At 42.2% G+C, this 15443-nt stretch overlaps 1 protein-coding gene across 12 annotated transcripts in view; it reads right to left on the bottom strand.

Annotated features, from left to right (window-relative positions):
* RGS7 (regulator of G protein signaling 7) overlaps positions 1 to 5010 on the bottom strand; it is a 600061-nt gene extending 595051 nt beyond the window's left edge. For 3 of the 12 annotated variants that reach the window (XM_063670677.1, XM_063670675.1, XM_063670679.1), the window contains exons 1-2: positions 4544 to 5008; positions 3343 to 3470 (exon numbers count right to left, since the gene is read on the bottom strand). In XM_063670677.1, the coding sequence (XP_063526747.1) occupies positions 3343 to 3420 (78 nt within the window). In that variant the 5' untranslated portion in view covers positions 3421 to 3470; positions 4544 to 5008. Of the gene's footprint in view, positions 1 to 3342; positions 3471 to 4543 lie in introns of all 12 variants that reach the window. The other 9 variants (XM_063670685.1, XM_063670690.1, XM_063670692.1 and 6 more) reach the window with 7 other exon arrangements.
* Between the last annotated feature and the right edge of the window lie 10433 nt (positions 5011 to 15443).

The following is a 15443-nucleotide window of genomic DNA, read 5'->3' as shown; positions in this document are numbered from 1 at the left end:
TGCCAGGAATAAAAGCAGTCAAGCCTCATAATTTTATGTGTTTTTAAACAAGACGTCCTCAAGTACATAAAACACCATAGCCATTGTAATCTAATCATCTGCTTATGAAAAAGACAGCACTCTAAACAGAAGAACTGATAAGGCAAATACTTTGCCTACACGGATTTTTAAAATGTGTCTCTGACATCAAATTAACTCTACTGAGACTCCCTGTATTATGCCAAAAACCTACTGGCCAACATCCAAGACTGACTTGCAAGTACCAACCCTAATCCGGATCATGAAGCAACATTACTATCGCCTGTACCTTTCAATAGGGTGATATCCACTCTACCTTAACAATCAGAGTTTTATCCGCTGTACATTTTTTCCATAAGATTCCTATGGACTTCTCCATGGAAAACAGATCCCTGGAATCTTTCTGTGATTTGGAGGAACTCCTGTAATTTGTATGAGGATAGTGATAACGAGAGAGACATCAAACAAACACAAGAAATTTACACATCCCAGCTTTTCTGTGTATTCCACTTTGGAAACCAACAGCCTATGAAGATAAAATGGAAACAGCACATACATATCTTGAGTGTGTGTAAATCATCAGAGTCATACGCAATAAGTAAACAGGAGGTGTCATGAGGAGGGAAAACACCACGAATGCTCCCGGTTCAGAACACACTTTCAAGAATGATGCTTCAATAGTGAAGTAGAAGGGAAAATGGGCATGAGTCAATAGAACAGCAACTTCTCTATCCTTTCTCTCCAGTGTTACTAAGCAATGTCCTATTGGAACCGAAGTTTTTTTCTAAGTCTTCGATTGACTTCCTGATTAATAAGCATTGTAATCTAGTGTTTATTCTTTTATGAAGGCGGAGCAGTTGAAATATCCTAACACACATATTCAACCAACACCCCTCTCCAATTATTGTGTTGTTCTTCACATTGAAATTTGGCCTCTACTGAGAAGATATTGAATGGAAAGCCCACATAAGATAGAAAAAATAGAAGCATAATGGACACACGAAATATGTGATGTCACAATCTATGTCTACACATAGATAAAGACCATTTGACCTGACAACTAGCGAATGATAAGCAAGGGCGCTGTGTCTCTTTATACATTATCTGATATTATTTATATATTGTTATTTCTATCACAAAGAAAAACAAAAAATATATGCTCAGAGAATACAAGAATAGACAGACAATCCACAGGTAAGCATTAAGAGTAAAATGTACTGAAAGGAGTTACTTTTTCCAATAATGACTTATCAGGAAAATCTTTCTTTGAAAAGTAAGTTACATGTGGTCACTAATCCTAAGCAAAGAGCTAATAAAAGAAGGGAAAAATGAGTAGCACAAGCAGTTCCAAGCTTAATCAACAAAATAATCATGCTTTAAAAAATGAGGTAGTACATTCTCTTCCTGAAATCATTACAGTCTGTTAACTTAAAAGTAAAATTAATGGCGATTCGATGCTATACAATACTGTGTAGAGTAAACCCAAAATTACCAATATGAGGCTCAGGTACACTAAACAGTCAAATAACTATTTCTGAAAGCCCCGTCTTCTTATTTTTTCTTTTTTTGTTCTCAAAATAACTGACTGAATGACATACACTAGTTGCTGCATATTTAGTTTATTTCTAATGAAGATAATTATTAGGTGTCCAATCTACTCAGTCCTTAATCTTTTAAAGGGAAACAGAGAGGGAATACAATTGTTTAGCCTAACAGAAATAGCTTACTACTATAATTTTCCAACCAAAAGTCTAACTCTTCACATTGTATACACCCATAAGATAGAAGTCAAAATTCTCACAGCTTGCATATTACAATATTCAGAGTCTTACCAAACAACACAAAATATTATGACTTATTTGAAACCATCTAACTCCCCCCAAAATATTTCTTCTCAAAACCAACTCTAAATGGAATAGACAAGTATCCAGTTATTTCAATTAACTTAAAAATACAATACTAATAATTTAAACTCAAGTGGATTACTTTCCTGATTTATGCAGTTGGAATGCTTTAAGACTAACATAGAAAACTAAGTTCTGATTTATCTTTCCCATCATACTGTTTTATCTCAGACACATATAAATGCACTCATAGGTACACAATATAGTACTGTTCACCAAGGCTAGAGAATAAAAGAGCTAGCATTGTACTGGGATGCCTGTGCATCTTTCCATTAAAGCCATAGCAATATTCCCTCAAACACGTATTCATCACTACCTTTTAACGATTCTGGGCTACACAGATGAAAAGTTTTGATTTAGTGCAGGTTAAAGTAGCACATAGTCTTTCATCTTTACTCATAATCAGCTGTGATCCCCTTGTTAAAAAGAAAGAAATGCAAACATCTTGAACTCTTCAATAGGCTTTTCTCTAATTAAAGCCTTTAACAATTTTGGGGTGTTTCAAAGTATGACTTCCTTTTTACCATCGTTAGTGTTAACTAAAGAAATATTGCCCAATAAGCACTCCAGATAATATACTTAAAAAATCATCTATAAAATGCAATAAAAATGATTGGGGCAGAACACTGCATCCTTAATTTTAGTAAGATTGTTAATGATAACCAGAGTGAAGCTGCCTAAGCAATCACTCAAAAGCACATGTAATATTTAAATGCATCTTTATGATGGTTGCTCAGTGTCTAAAAGTTTGTTGCCAGTAGCATTGCTATTAAATGTATAAGGCTGTCAAACCTATTTGTGGCCAAAAAAAAGCAATTCTGCAAGATAAATATTATTTAACGATTTCATAGGTGTACGGCACTAGAATATAAATACCCATAAATACCTCAAGTCATAAAAATAACAGAAAGTAAAAAATAATTTAGGCTAAGATAAAAAAAGACTAGAATTGTTTAGTCAAGAACAAAATTAGTAAACCACATACATTTACACAGACACAGTCTCTCTTGCCACAAAACTGCAAAGTGGTCTATTTTTATTTCTAAAATGTGATATGCTTATATCATTATTATAACCTAAATGTTTAGAGGGGGTATAAGAAAAAGCTTCTAAAATTATTACGGATGCTACTAAATCATGTGTATAACAACCAAAATATCTGGAATGCCCAAACGTGCTGTTATTGCTCAGGACAGAATAATCTATTCAAAACCAGCAGGGAACACGTGAGGAGGCCTCATTTACTTCAGTGTGTTTCTCCACGTATGCATCATTTGAGAACGTCAGATCACTTTCACGTATACTGATGATCTGGGAAATCCACAAGGCCACAAAGTTGATACATACTCTGATCTAGAGGGGGAAAAAATCGAGAAAGCCAGAAGTTTCCTGTTTTCCAAGAAACCGAAGACATTCTTACCTTTCTGTACACCAGCATGTTGGGTGATTCATCGGCCACCCCGTTGCTGGTCTGCCCATAATTATTCCCCTGGGCCATGTCACCCAAAACTTGGTCCACTCTCAAGATACAAGAATTATCAGTGTGCCCTGCAAAGGGTTAGAGAGACTTCAGTGAGATCCCAGTGGGACTCCCCTGATTCATCGTCATCATTCACAGCACCCACCCCACATGGCGCGTTCTTACAAACTGGGGCTGGCTGGAGAAAGTGACACAGGACATGGATTTTTTAAAAAGTGAATTGACACCTACAATACCCTCAAGGAATTGTAAGAAATTACAATCTTCCAGGTAGAAATAGCCATTTGGTTATTGTTTTAGCTGACTTCATTTTCTGGATACTCATTTTGAGAAGTGTTTGATGCTCACCCTAAAAACTCATGGGTAGCATTTTCCTAGTACAGAGTTCTCTTCTCTCCCAATACTTGCATCTGCACTTGGTGATGTTTTCCCCAAAGGGTGGAAAGGCAACACCTGGGGGAGGGGGTGGGCGGGCGGGGGGGCGGGTTAGCACACTTTCTCCCAGGTATCTGTCTAGTGTCCCCACCTGCAGCGCATCAGAAAGGCCCACTCTCGGTGTCATTCTCCAGCGCATGGGCTTCCTCTCTATTCCCCCGGGTCTCCCACACAGAGCCGGAGTATATGCTTCGCCTACTTTCACCTGCCTGCGCTGCCAGCCACCGGCTGCTCTCCTTTCTCCCCACTTCGCTTCAGAAGTCCGGAGGTAATCCTGCCTAATTTTTGCAAGAAGACACCAGAATATGTCCCGGCAACAAGAACTAGTGGGAGGTCAAGCCTTCAGGCCATTTTACCCGGGTCACCGTGGGTAAAAGCCTAACTGCAGAAGCCTCCAGAGCAACCAGCCAAAGAGGAGAAAACAGGCAAGCCCCTGCTCCCCTTCCTCGCTCTCACGGCAGCAGCAAATGGCAGGCGAGCCTGTGCCCCGCGCCGCGGCGGCCGCCGGAGCCGGGCAGCAGTTTCAGCACCGTGGACCGCGGGGTGCGCGCGGCGCCCGTAGCCCAGCCCCGGCGCGGGGCTCCCAGGGGCGGCCGCCCTGCGCCCGCGGACGCTCCGGCTGCGCAGAGCGAGGGCTGGGTGCGGGCCGGGGGCCGGGAGGGCTCTGGGTGGCGCTGCCTCCTTCCCGCCCGCCTCCCCTATTTACCTCCTCCGCCAAGGTCACGGCCCCGCGGCGTCTCCCCTCCCGGGCGGGCTGAGTGCAGGCGGTGTCAGCTGGCGGCAAGCGGAGCAGCGAGGCAGGGTAGCTTCATCACACTCGCGGCGGATGCGGATTCCGCGCCGCCCCGGCTCTAGCTGCTCAGGCGACCGCCACCGTCGCCTCGCCGCCGCCCGTGCACAGGCGGCTCCGGCAGCCGCCACTCGCGCCCGCTCCCCTGGGCCGCCTCGCTGGCTCTCTCCCTCCTCCGCTTCTTCTCCCGGGGACTGGGACCAGCCGAGCGCGCGCGGGAGTCGAGACGCCCGGCCCGTGCGCGCGACTGGGAGGAGGGAGGAGGGGACAGTCACGTGGGACAGGGGCGTCCGAAGGTGCCGGCTCGGATGGGCTCGGCTCGGCCGCCGCCACACCGCCCGGGCCTCCCGGGCCTCCCCGGCCTCCCGCCCTCGCGCCCCTCGGGAGGCTGTAGTCCTGCCCACGGCGCGGCCAGCCCGCGCTCCCGCACACCCCGCCCGCCCGCCCGCGCGTGTGTACGTGCGCCGGAGGCCTGGAGAGACCGGAGTTTAACGCCCAGTGTAAGCCGGAAAGGGAGGAAGGCTTTGCGATGGATGGGTGGGTGGTAGGTGGGTGGGTGGTCTAGTGAATGGATGGACAGATGGACGGACGGATGGACGGATGAATGGATGGATGGAGCCCGGTGCACCAAGGTTTTATCACGTGCCTAACGACTCCGCTTAAAGTCCCAGGGAAGCAGATGATTTATTATTATTATTAATTATTATTATTATTATGCTTAAATAACAGAGTAGAGAGATATTGAGACATCCTAGGAATGAAGGAAATGGCCAGGACCAAATGAATCATTCATCCCCGTTTGCCTGCGGTTTTCACAGCTTCTTCCTAAGTTGGAGAAATGGGAAACGATTTGAAAGCTGCCAACCGGAGGTGAAAATCTTGCCACTTGTGAAACTGAAGGAACATCCCCAAGGCCTGGCTTCTCCTTTTAACAGAAGGTGCTCAGAGGAACTTTCCTCTTGCCCACTGCCCTTATCCTGTAGCAATTTTCAAAGAGCTTCTGAGGTGCTGATCCTCCTAGCTATAGTCTTCGTATTGCTGCCACAAATTCTTCTGTAAGGATTAGAATGACATAAAGGAGACAGATCACTTTTATCTCGGTGGTAGTAAAGCAACCCGTGCCTCTGGCTTTCAGGCGGAAGGGCTGAGCAGCTGTAAATCTAGTTTTCCTTCCTCTGCTGGGCCAGCTGTGGAGGAGAGGGAGGGACAGAAGGAGAAGGTAATCAAGATCAGCTGTAAATCTAATTTTCCTTCCTCTACTGGGCCAGGTGTGGAGGAGAGGGAGGGACAGAAGGAGAAGATAATCAAGGTCAGCCTTTCCTGACCCCTTGGTCTAAGCAGAGTAGACCTTATTGGAGATAACACTTCTACTCAAACAGGGGTCCATGTGGACCAATGTATTACCCCAGCCCCATGCAGGTCTTGTCAGGTTTCTCTCAAGGAACAAATATTTATCTAGCCTAGCCCCTGTTCCAAGTACTACAGGAGAAATATCATTGTCCCAAACTACACACACTGTAGTCTGACCTGTCTCCCACTCCAACTCCCCACATCTTTCCGCTGTAGCCTCTGGAACTTAGAATCTTCTTCAGCAAAATTCTCTTCGTTTTCAACTTCTCGAAATATGTCTTTAATGTTCTTGCTCTCGCTGAAATCTACTTATCCCTCCTTTAACCCCTCTCTCTTCCCTTTTGCTCAGTCTGCTCCTGAGAAGTTGATGTGACTTGCATGACTTGGATTAATAAATCTGCAAATACAACTGGGCATGCTCACTCAGTTTGACCATTTTCCTCTTAAGAGACAACCGCCTGAAGGAAGCAGTCTTCCTCCTCCTTTGCATCTCTGGGTAAAGTTTCCATCCTCATAGGAAGCTGTACCCAAGCTCTATATATAGAGAGCCTATATATATATATATATATATACACACACACACACACATATACACATATATATACATACATATATATAGCTCTATTTATCATATATATAATTGGCTCTATTTAATTTATATATATAAATAATACACACACATAAACATATATATATAAAATATCTCTTGACACCCTTTCCACTTATTGCCACCCTATTTTCCTTCTTCCCTTTATGCCAAAATCTTTCCATTCCATATTGAACCTGTTCCATTTTGGCAAATGACCTCCATGGTGCTAAGCTCATGGTCAATTCTCAATTGTCATATGAATTGACTTTTCAGCATAAATTAACCTGGACACCACTCTCTATTATTTCTCTTTCTGCGCTACTGGCTGCTTTTTCTCACTCTCATTGCTTGTTCCTCTTTGTCTTTTTGACCCCCAAATTCTGAAGCGTCTTGGATCTTAGACATTAAGCCTCTTCTCCTCTCAATTTACATGCACTGTACCTAAAGTGACCTAACTCAGGCTCATACATTTTAGTATTTCATTATTAAACACTAATAACTTCCAAGTGTATATTTTTAACCAGGACCTATCCCCTGAAATCCAGTCTGTCAAATGCTCATTTTACATCTCCACTTGAATATCTAATTATGTCTGATTCAGCTTGAAGATAGCAAGGATATTGTCACTGCCTTGGATCCTAGGCATAGTATAGTTGCTGGTGCATAGTAGATGCACAATAAACATACATTAGTGAAATGAATGGATGTATCTAGTAACAGTAATCTGATAGGTTCTTTTGTATTTTGCAATCTTTTTTGTTTTTGTTTTTGAGATGGAATCTTGCTCTGTCACCCAGGCTGGAGGGCAGTGGCGCAATCACCGCTCACTGCAACCTCTGCCTCTCAGATTCAAGTGATTCTCCTGCCTCAGCTTCCTGAGTAGCTGGGATTACAGGCACGTGCCACCATGCCTGGCCAATTTTTGTATTTTTAGTAGAGATGTTGGCCAGGCTGGTCTCGAACTCCTGATCCCAGGTCATTTGCCCACCTTGGCCTCCCAAAATGCTGGGATTACAGGCATGAGCCACCGCATCCAGCTATGTATTTTGTAATGGATTTTTTTGCATTATCTTATTTAATTCTTACTAATGACCCTATAGTTATAATAGTTATCTCATTTACATCAATACAACAATAGGGAAGGAGAGGATCAGAAAGGTTGGGTCAACTTCCCAATACAACCAACATAGCCAAGAAGTGGCAGTGGTGGTTTGTACTCTATCGACTGCATTAGCTGGAACAATGTTTCTCAGGATCCTCTTGCCTGTATGCATGTAAGTACAGTTGGCCCAAAGAGGAATTTTTGCAAGATTTGAGAAACGGAGTGAAACAGTATCTATTCCTCTCTCAAGATCTTTGTAGTTTGCTGTGACAACACATGCAGAGACCTGGAGGGTTCTAGCATGTCCTGGCCCTCCCCCACTTCACACCCAGATCTTCCAAATTTCTAGCACAGCTGATCAACAGTAGCCACACACCCATCACAAGGGCCTTAACATGGATCCAAAGAGGCAGGAGCCAGGCAAAGACAAAAGCTTTTCACTGAGTATTCTTCCAGCTTTCTTTCAGGGTCCCCCTCCTGGATGTGGCGGGCCTCCCAGATTCCCCTGGAAGCTCTGACTTGCCCATCCACACAAGGACCTCAGGAAATCCAATAGTGACTTTTCTCAGATCTGTGAATTCCTTCTTCTGGAAAATAACTTTCTCAACAATTGTATAAGTTCTCATAATACATCCCTCATTCCATTATATTCATAATGGTTCCACTTTCATGAAAGAGTGGCTGGCAGAGCTCAAATCCAGACTTCTGGGTTCTTTTCACTATTCTACAAGAAATCCAACTTAGGTAGATAAGATCTTGAGACAAATAGCTGCATGAAAGTGAAAAACTGAATGACAGTGTATGAACTGCTGAAGGAGAGATTGACATTCAAACTGGGCTCTTCAAGGACTAGCAGGATATCTACTATATGAAGGGTGAAGGAGTTTCTGTTCAAACACAAAGGCAAGAAATGCTGAAACCCATTAGGAAAATTACTAGTAATAAAAACATCATGTATTGAATTCCTGCTATCTCTAACCATATTAAAAACAGTCTTACCATAGCTGACAAAACTTCCCTATAAGGTATGTAAAGACACCAATGTCCTAGTTAGGAAACTTGGCCATGGTCACACCTTCTAAATATCAGACTCTTGACTCAAATATGCCTGTGTGTGACTGTAAAGCCCTGTGAAAAATTATGCACAAATGCCTCCTAGCAACAGTACGAGTTTAAAAAAGCTAGAGTTCTCCCATCAAGGTGCCTCTCATTCTATTTTCTCCCTCATCTGCCATCCTTCCACACACCTACCTCTCACCTGCTCTCTGGGCAGTTATGACTCAAGATTGTTTGTGGCTAATTACTGTTGCCAAGCAAATATGAAGAAGGAAGATTCAAGAAATAGCATATTTCACAATTTTTCTACTGTTATTTGTTAGGCCTCATTAGACAACTCAGAATTTGTGTTACTGTGTATTGGAAACACAATTATGTCTATCACCTTAACGTTTCTACGACTGATATTTTTCAAATATAAACTTAGTGAATTAGACTAGATCATCTCCAAAAACCCATCATAAGATTCAACATGTTCTCTTTTGTGCTTTCTTTCTAGATAATGGAGACCTTTATGTTGTAAACAAGAATAAAAAAGAAAGTATAGATATTGTGGAGTAGTTTTTTTGTGGGGGGCAGTTCTTTCTTTAAAAACTGTGTGAATATATGATTCTCAATCATTATATCCAAAGCATGTTACTATTTTTCTTGTAAGCCCTGTATTTTATTAGTATTTTTGTCAAACAAATTAAATGGTAATAATACATCCATTTTACATGCCAGGCAGAACTTCTAAATAGCAGATAAAAGACCTGTTACTTCATCAAGGTAATGAATTCCAGCCCAAACAAAGACATTTCAAGATTTTTTTTAGCTTCAGTAGCATTACCTTGGGAAAAATAGTCAATTTTTTTTTTGCTTTAAATTTAATTTAATTTAATTTTATTTTATTTTTTTATTATTTTATTTTATTTATTTATTATTATTATACTTTAGGTTTTAGGGTACATGTGCACAATGTGCAGGTTAGTTACATATGTATACATGTGCCATGCCGGTGCACTGCACCTACTAACTCATCATCTAGCATTAGGTATATCTCCCAATGCTATCCCTCCCCCCTCCCCCCACCCCACAACGGTCCCCAGAGTGTAATGATCCCCTTCCTGTGTCCATGTGTTCTCATTGTTCACTTCCCACCTATGAGTGAGAATATGTGGTGTTTGGTTTTTTGTTCTTGCGATAGTTTACTGAGAATGATGATTTCCAATTTCATCCATTTGCAGAAATACAGGAAATAGTGTCTATTTTTGCAAATCGTTATGGGTATAGGAACCCCAAGTCTATTGATATAGACTTGCTTTTTCCCTCTTTTTTTCATTTAACAAAAACTTAGTCACGTATTTATTGTGCATGAAGCCTTCTTAGGTTTCTATAAAGATCATAAAGAAATATAACAGGTGATTTTTGTCCTGAAGGAGCTCCCAGTCTCATTCAGAAGATAAGAGTCCTTCCTTTCTCTCACAGCTCACATAGAGTTCCATCAGTGAGTCCCATTGGGTCTACCTAAAAACTGTATCCAGAATCTGGTCACTGCTCAACATCTCCTCTGCTTCCTCCCTGCTTTGAGGCACCATTGAATCTCTCTTGGTTGAAGGCAGTAACGTTCTAATTGGTCTCTGCTTGCATCCCTTCCCACCTATGTCTGTTCTCAACATAGCCGCCAGAGTGATCACGGCCCTTCTCTACTTAAAATCCTCCAAAACACCCCATGTTGCATAAAGGGCAAGATGTCTTTAAAATGTGAAAGAGGCACTTCTGGAACACTCTCTGCCACATCTGACCTCAATTTGTGCCCCTTTCCGTCTTATTTACTCTGTTCCAGCCACACTGCCCTCCTGGATTCTGTAAAACATTCCAAGCATGCTGCCACCTCCAGGCATTTGCACTGGCTGATCCCTGTGCTTTGAATGCTCTTGCTTTACTCCAATGGCATCCTCTCAGTGAGGGCTACTCTATCCACTTTGTAGAAAACCATGTACCTTCCCTACACTCTGCTTTCTCCTTACACTAATTTACTTGCCTTTCAGAGCATTTGTCTCCTTCTAACATACTGTACAATTTATCTATGTTTGATGTCTGTCTCCTCCTAGAAAAATTTGAGTTCCATAAGGTCATAGATTTTTCTTCTGTTCACACTGCTATATCCTCAATGTCTAGAATGGAGTCTGATATATAGTAGGTATCCAGTAATTATGTGCTGAGTTACTGGGTGATTGAGTCCATTAGCATGATTCTGTTTGAAAACTGGGTATACTGGAAGAATCCAGTCAACAACCTCAAACCGAACTGAATTAGCATCGAGTTCCCCTGTGGATGGAAATGATCTGCTCTTCCAAGCTGTTTCCTATGTGTCATAATGGGAAAGACTAATTCCTCTTCCTAACACACACCCACTTCACAGAGGAATGCTTTGAGACATAATTAAACGGTAACGTGGAGAAAGCATTTTGATTTTCTAAGAGAAGCACTTTATTAATTTGAGGTTTTATTGTGCGACAGAATTATAAGTGACACAGGGGCAAGTACAGAGATGAGAACAATGTTAAAGGGATTATAGTGTTCACAATACTACATTGGAATTGTATGAGATAATTGAGTTAAGATTGATATAAGCATCATGGAATAAAGCAAAATAGTTTGGGAAATATTACCCCAAATGACAGGTTTTAAAGAAATATCTTCTTTTTTGTAATCAACTCTCAATTATTTACAGCACAATGTCCTCATTAATGAATTATTCTTCGCTTTTACTATCCTTTTGTCCATTTCGTGGCCATTTTTCTTCTAATTAGAAATTCCATACTAATGTCAGAGAGTTGATAAAGAAAAAAGAAATAAAAATTAAGATTTGTCTTCATCATGAGTTTATTCCTCGCTCATTCCAGTTGACATGTTTAAATTCTGATCTGGAGTATTTCCAAAATTACCCAATTTTAAAATGTCATATACTTTTTAATTAACTGGCAAATTAATTGAGCACATTTTATTTATTTACTTATTTATTTATTTATTTATTTTTTTGAGACAGAGTTTCGCTCTTGTTGCCCAGGCTGGAGTGCAATGGCATGATCTCGGCTCAACGCAACCTCCACCTCCCAGGTTCAAGCAATTCTCCTGCCTCAGCCTCCTGAGTAGCTGGAATTACAGGCATGCGCCACCACGCTGGCTACTTTTGTATTTTTAGTAGAGATGGGGTTTCTCCATGTTGGTCAGGCTGGCCTCGAACTCCCAACCTCAGGTGATCTGCCCAGCTTGGCCTCCCAAAGTGCTGGGATTACAGGTGTGAGCCACCGTGCCCGGCCTCATTGAGCACATATTATGAATGAGTTGTGGTATAATGTTTGTGAAGGAATACTGAAGATGTTGAAACTTTGTTCCTGCCCTTTTGACATGATGGAATGCCATTAGAGAAGGTGTCAAAATGTCTGAGCTTTAACCTGTCTCCACTGCTTAAAATCCAGGTAGCATTGGGCAAGTCATTTGACCATTTTAAGCTTCGGTTTCCTTAGCCATAAAACAAAATTTGTATTATCTGCCTTGTCTTGCTCTGCTGTGAAAATCTTTTTATTCCAAGGCATATTTGGAAAGACGGTCTGGCAGTAGTCATGTTGCCCATATCGAGAGATGCAGTGACCTAGAAATTAACCACCAATTCTGTGGAGCAGATATTGGGAGCAGCTGTAGCTACAATGATGGAAAACAGTCCATCCAGCAAGTAGTGTTTGGTGTCCAGAGTGTAGAAGTAGGCCAGATGACTGGATCTGAATGACACCGTGAGAGGTGAGAGAAGCAGTGTCCCCATAGGAGGGCAAGGCATAGCAAGAACAGGCCGTACCTGGGGCTTTTACCAGGCAGCTTATGGGAGCAGAGCTCTAGCAGCTGGACGACAGGAGTCATTTCCCCTGAAGGTGAAAAACCACAGAGGAACTCATCTCCTATTTGGTTTCCAAATTCCTAGCCAAGGAGGACAGTCTAGATTGAAGATGATAGAAGACATAATTAGAATAATAAAATATAAAAATGAAGGGGATTACCCTCAAATTACAATGAAGAAATTGGGCTTTGGTGAAGCGAATTTACTTCCTCCGGGTTACACACTGAGACAGAATTAGAGCCAGGACCTAAAACCCTAGTCTTTAGATTGAGATATGGTGTTCTTCACATTATGTGAGAAGAGGCAACTCTCTCAGAGGCAACTGAGACCCCAAATAAGGGAAGAAATAGTAAAAGGGTGCTCAATGGTGTTCATCACCAGAATCAGAGCAGTCCCAGCCATTGGCACTGAGAGAATTTGGAAATGAAATCCTTAGCAATTTTTAAAGCATGGTGGAGAAAAAAGATAGCAAAATAGAGTCAATTTGCCTGAAATGAGGGAGAACATGGATGCACAAACTGGATTGGTGCCCAGAACCCATCCATGGGAAAATTCTATAACAGAATTCAACAAATGTTTACTGAGCTCCCGCACCACACCAAGCATCGTGGTAGTCTTTGATGATGAATGAATGGACCTTTCCCATGGCAGAGGCAGGTAGGAGAGACAGATCTATAAATCACTGTAGTGCAATGTGTTAAGTGCAGGTGCATACAAAGTGTTAGAAAAGCACATTTTCCATGAAAGGGGACATTTTGGCAGGGTCTTTAAAAATTGATCAGGGACCTTCCAGATGGACTACAAGGAGGAAGAGCGCAGCAGCATTTCAGGTAGGTGGAATAACATGTGCCAAATCACAGAAGCATGAATAAAGGCAAAGGCTTGATGGACTGCAAAATTTTGGCATGGCTGATTTCAAAGAGAAGTGACATATGGGAATTGGAGGATGGAAATGAAGGTGGTCTATAGCTTGTGGACAGATTATGCAGGACCTACAGCCTATGCTGGGAAGTTTGAGCTTCTTTTTTTTTTTTGAGACGGACTCTTGTTCTGTCACCCAAGCTGGAGTGCAGTGGTGCAATCCTGGCTCACTGCAACCTCCACCTCACAGGTTCTAGCAATTCTCCTGCCTCAGCCTCCCTAGTAGCTGGGATTACAGGCACACGCTGCCATGCCCAGCTAATTTTTTGTATTTTAGTAGAGACAAGGTTTTGCCATGTTGCCGTGGCTGGTCTCGAACTCCTGAGCTCAGGCAATCCACCTGCTTTGGCCTCCCAAAGTGCTAGGATTACAGGCATGAGCTACTGTGCCCAGCCAGGAAGTATGAGCTTTAACCAGTCAGTAATTGGATGAGTTTTAAACCCTTAAACAGAAAAGTGGTGAACAATGAGCCACTCTGAATGTTCACCAGTCACACCTCATCTCAGACTAACCTCATTTCCTCTTTAAATATGGTCTCTAAACTGTCAAATGAGGGCTATATTAAGGCAATATATATTATTCAGCAAGGCACTTGACAGGACATTTTGCTTTAGCTTTGAAAACGTACTGGTAAAACAGGGTTGAGTAACAGTTCATTGGACTCATAACAGGCTGAGTGAGGCTGGCAAAAAGAGCACTGATGAGCTGAGCAGGACACACTAGAAAGGAGAGCTCCATGAGGAGGACTCGAAGCACTGCCCTCAGAATGCCCCTGTCCTACCTGGGCCTGGGCACAGTGAACTCACGTGGTCAATCAGATGTATAAGTGGCACAAAGCTATGAGGAATAGCTAATGGCATGGGGACCCAGGAAGATCTGGGCAGGCGGAAAAGATGAACTGAAACAAGTAAGATGAAATTTAGCAAGAATAAATGTTAAGACTTATACTTCGGTGGGTGCATGGTCTGAATGTTGTATCCTTATAGAAAGTATATGTTGAAATCTTAATTCCCAAAGTGATGGTATTAGGAAATGGGGCCTTTGGGAGGTAAGCAGGTCATGAGGGTGGTAACCTCATGAATGAGATTAGTGCTCTTATAAAACAGACCCCAGAGAGCTCCTTTGCAACCTTTCTACCACATGACGACATAGCAAAAAGATGGTCATCTATGAACCAGGCATTGGGCCCTCACTAGTCACTGGATATGCTGGCAGCCGGATGTTGGACTTCCCAGCCCCCAGAAATGTGAGAAATAAATATTTGTTGTCTATAAACCACCCACTCTATGGTATTTTGTTATAGCAGCTGGAACTGACAAAGACAAACAGAGAGGGCTGGATTAGCACTAAGAACAGCATGGACAAAATATAACTGAACATCAGTTTGAATGACAAAAGATACTGGGTTTTTGTTTGTGGTTGAGAGCAAACTCAGTATTGTTCAAAAAGAGCACACATCTACCAAAAAAGATAATATAAGCACAAATTGCATTTCTAGAAATATAGTGATGGAGAAGTACCAACAAAATGAATGGAGGTGTTAGAAAATGGGCCCATCAATGCTTTGTGCAGACATGTCTAGAACATCCTGGATGGCACATGCCAAGGATATAAATCCTTCATTTATGCTCCGACCCCACCTCGGTGATGTAAGATCCAGGAGCCTAGAGATTTTGTGCTGTTTCCACTACTTATTGCACCTTTCTTGTACACTCAGTGCCTAGATCAGTGCCAGGCACACAGCGGGAGCAAAGTAGGTATTCACCAAAGGAGTGACTTAATGAAGCTAAAGGAAAGCAATAAGGATGGCAAAGGTGCTCAAAGTCACTCTGATGACTGGAAGAAATAAAAGATATTTTGTCCCTGAAAGAGAACACTTGGGTGATTTGCAATCATTTTCTTAAAACATTAAAAGACTCTT

This window comes from Pongo pygmaeus, chromosome 1 (genome assembly GCF_028885625.2).
Source record: "Pongo pygmaeus isolate AG05252 chromosome 1, NHGRI_mPonPyg2-v2.0_pri, whole genome shotgun sequence".
NCBI lineage: Eukaryota > Metazoa > Chordata > Mammalia > Primates > Hominidae > Pongo > Pongo pygmaeus.
Note: the sequence above shows the minus strand (reverse complement) of the source record. Positions and strands in the feature narration are given on the sequence as shown.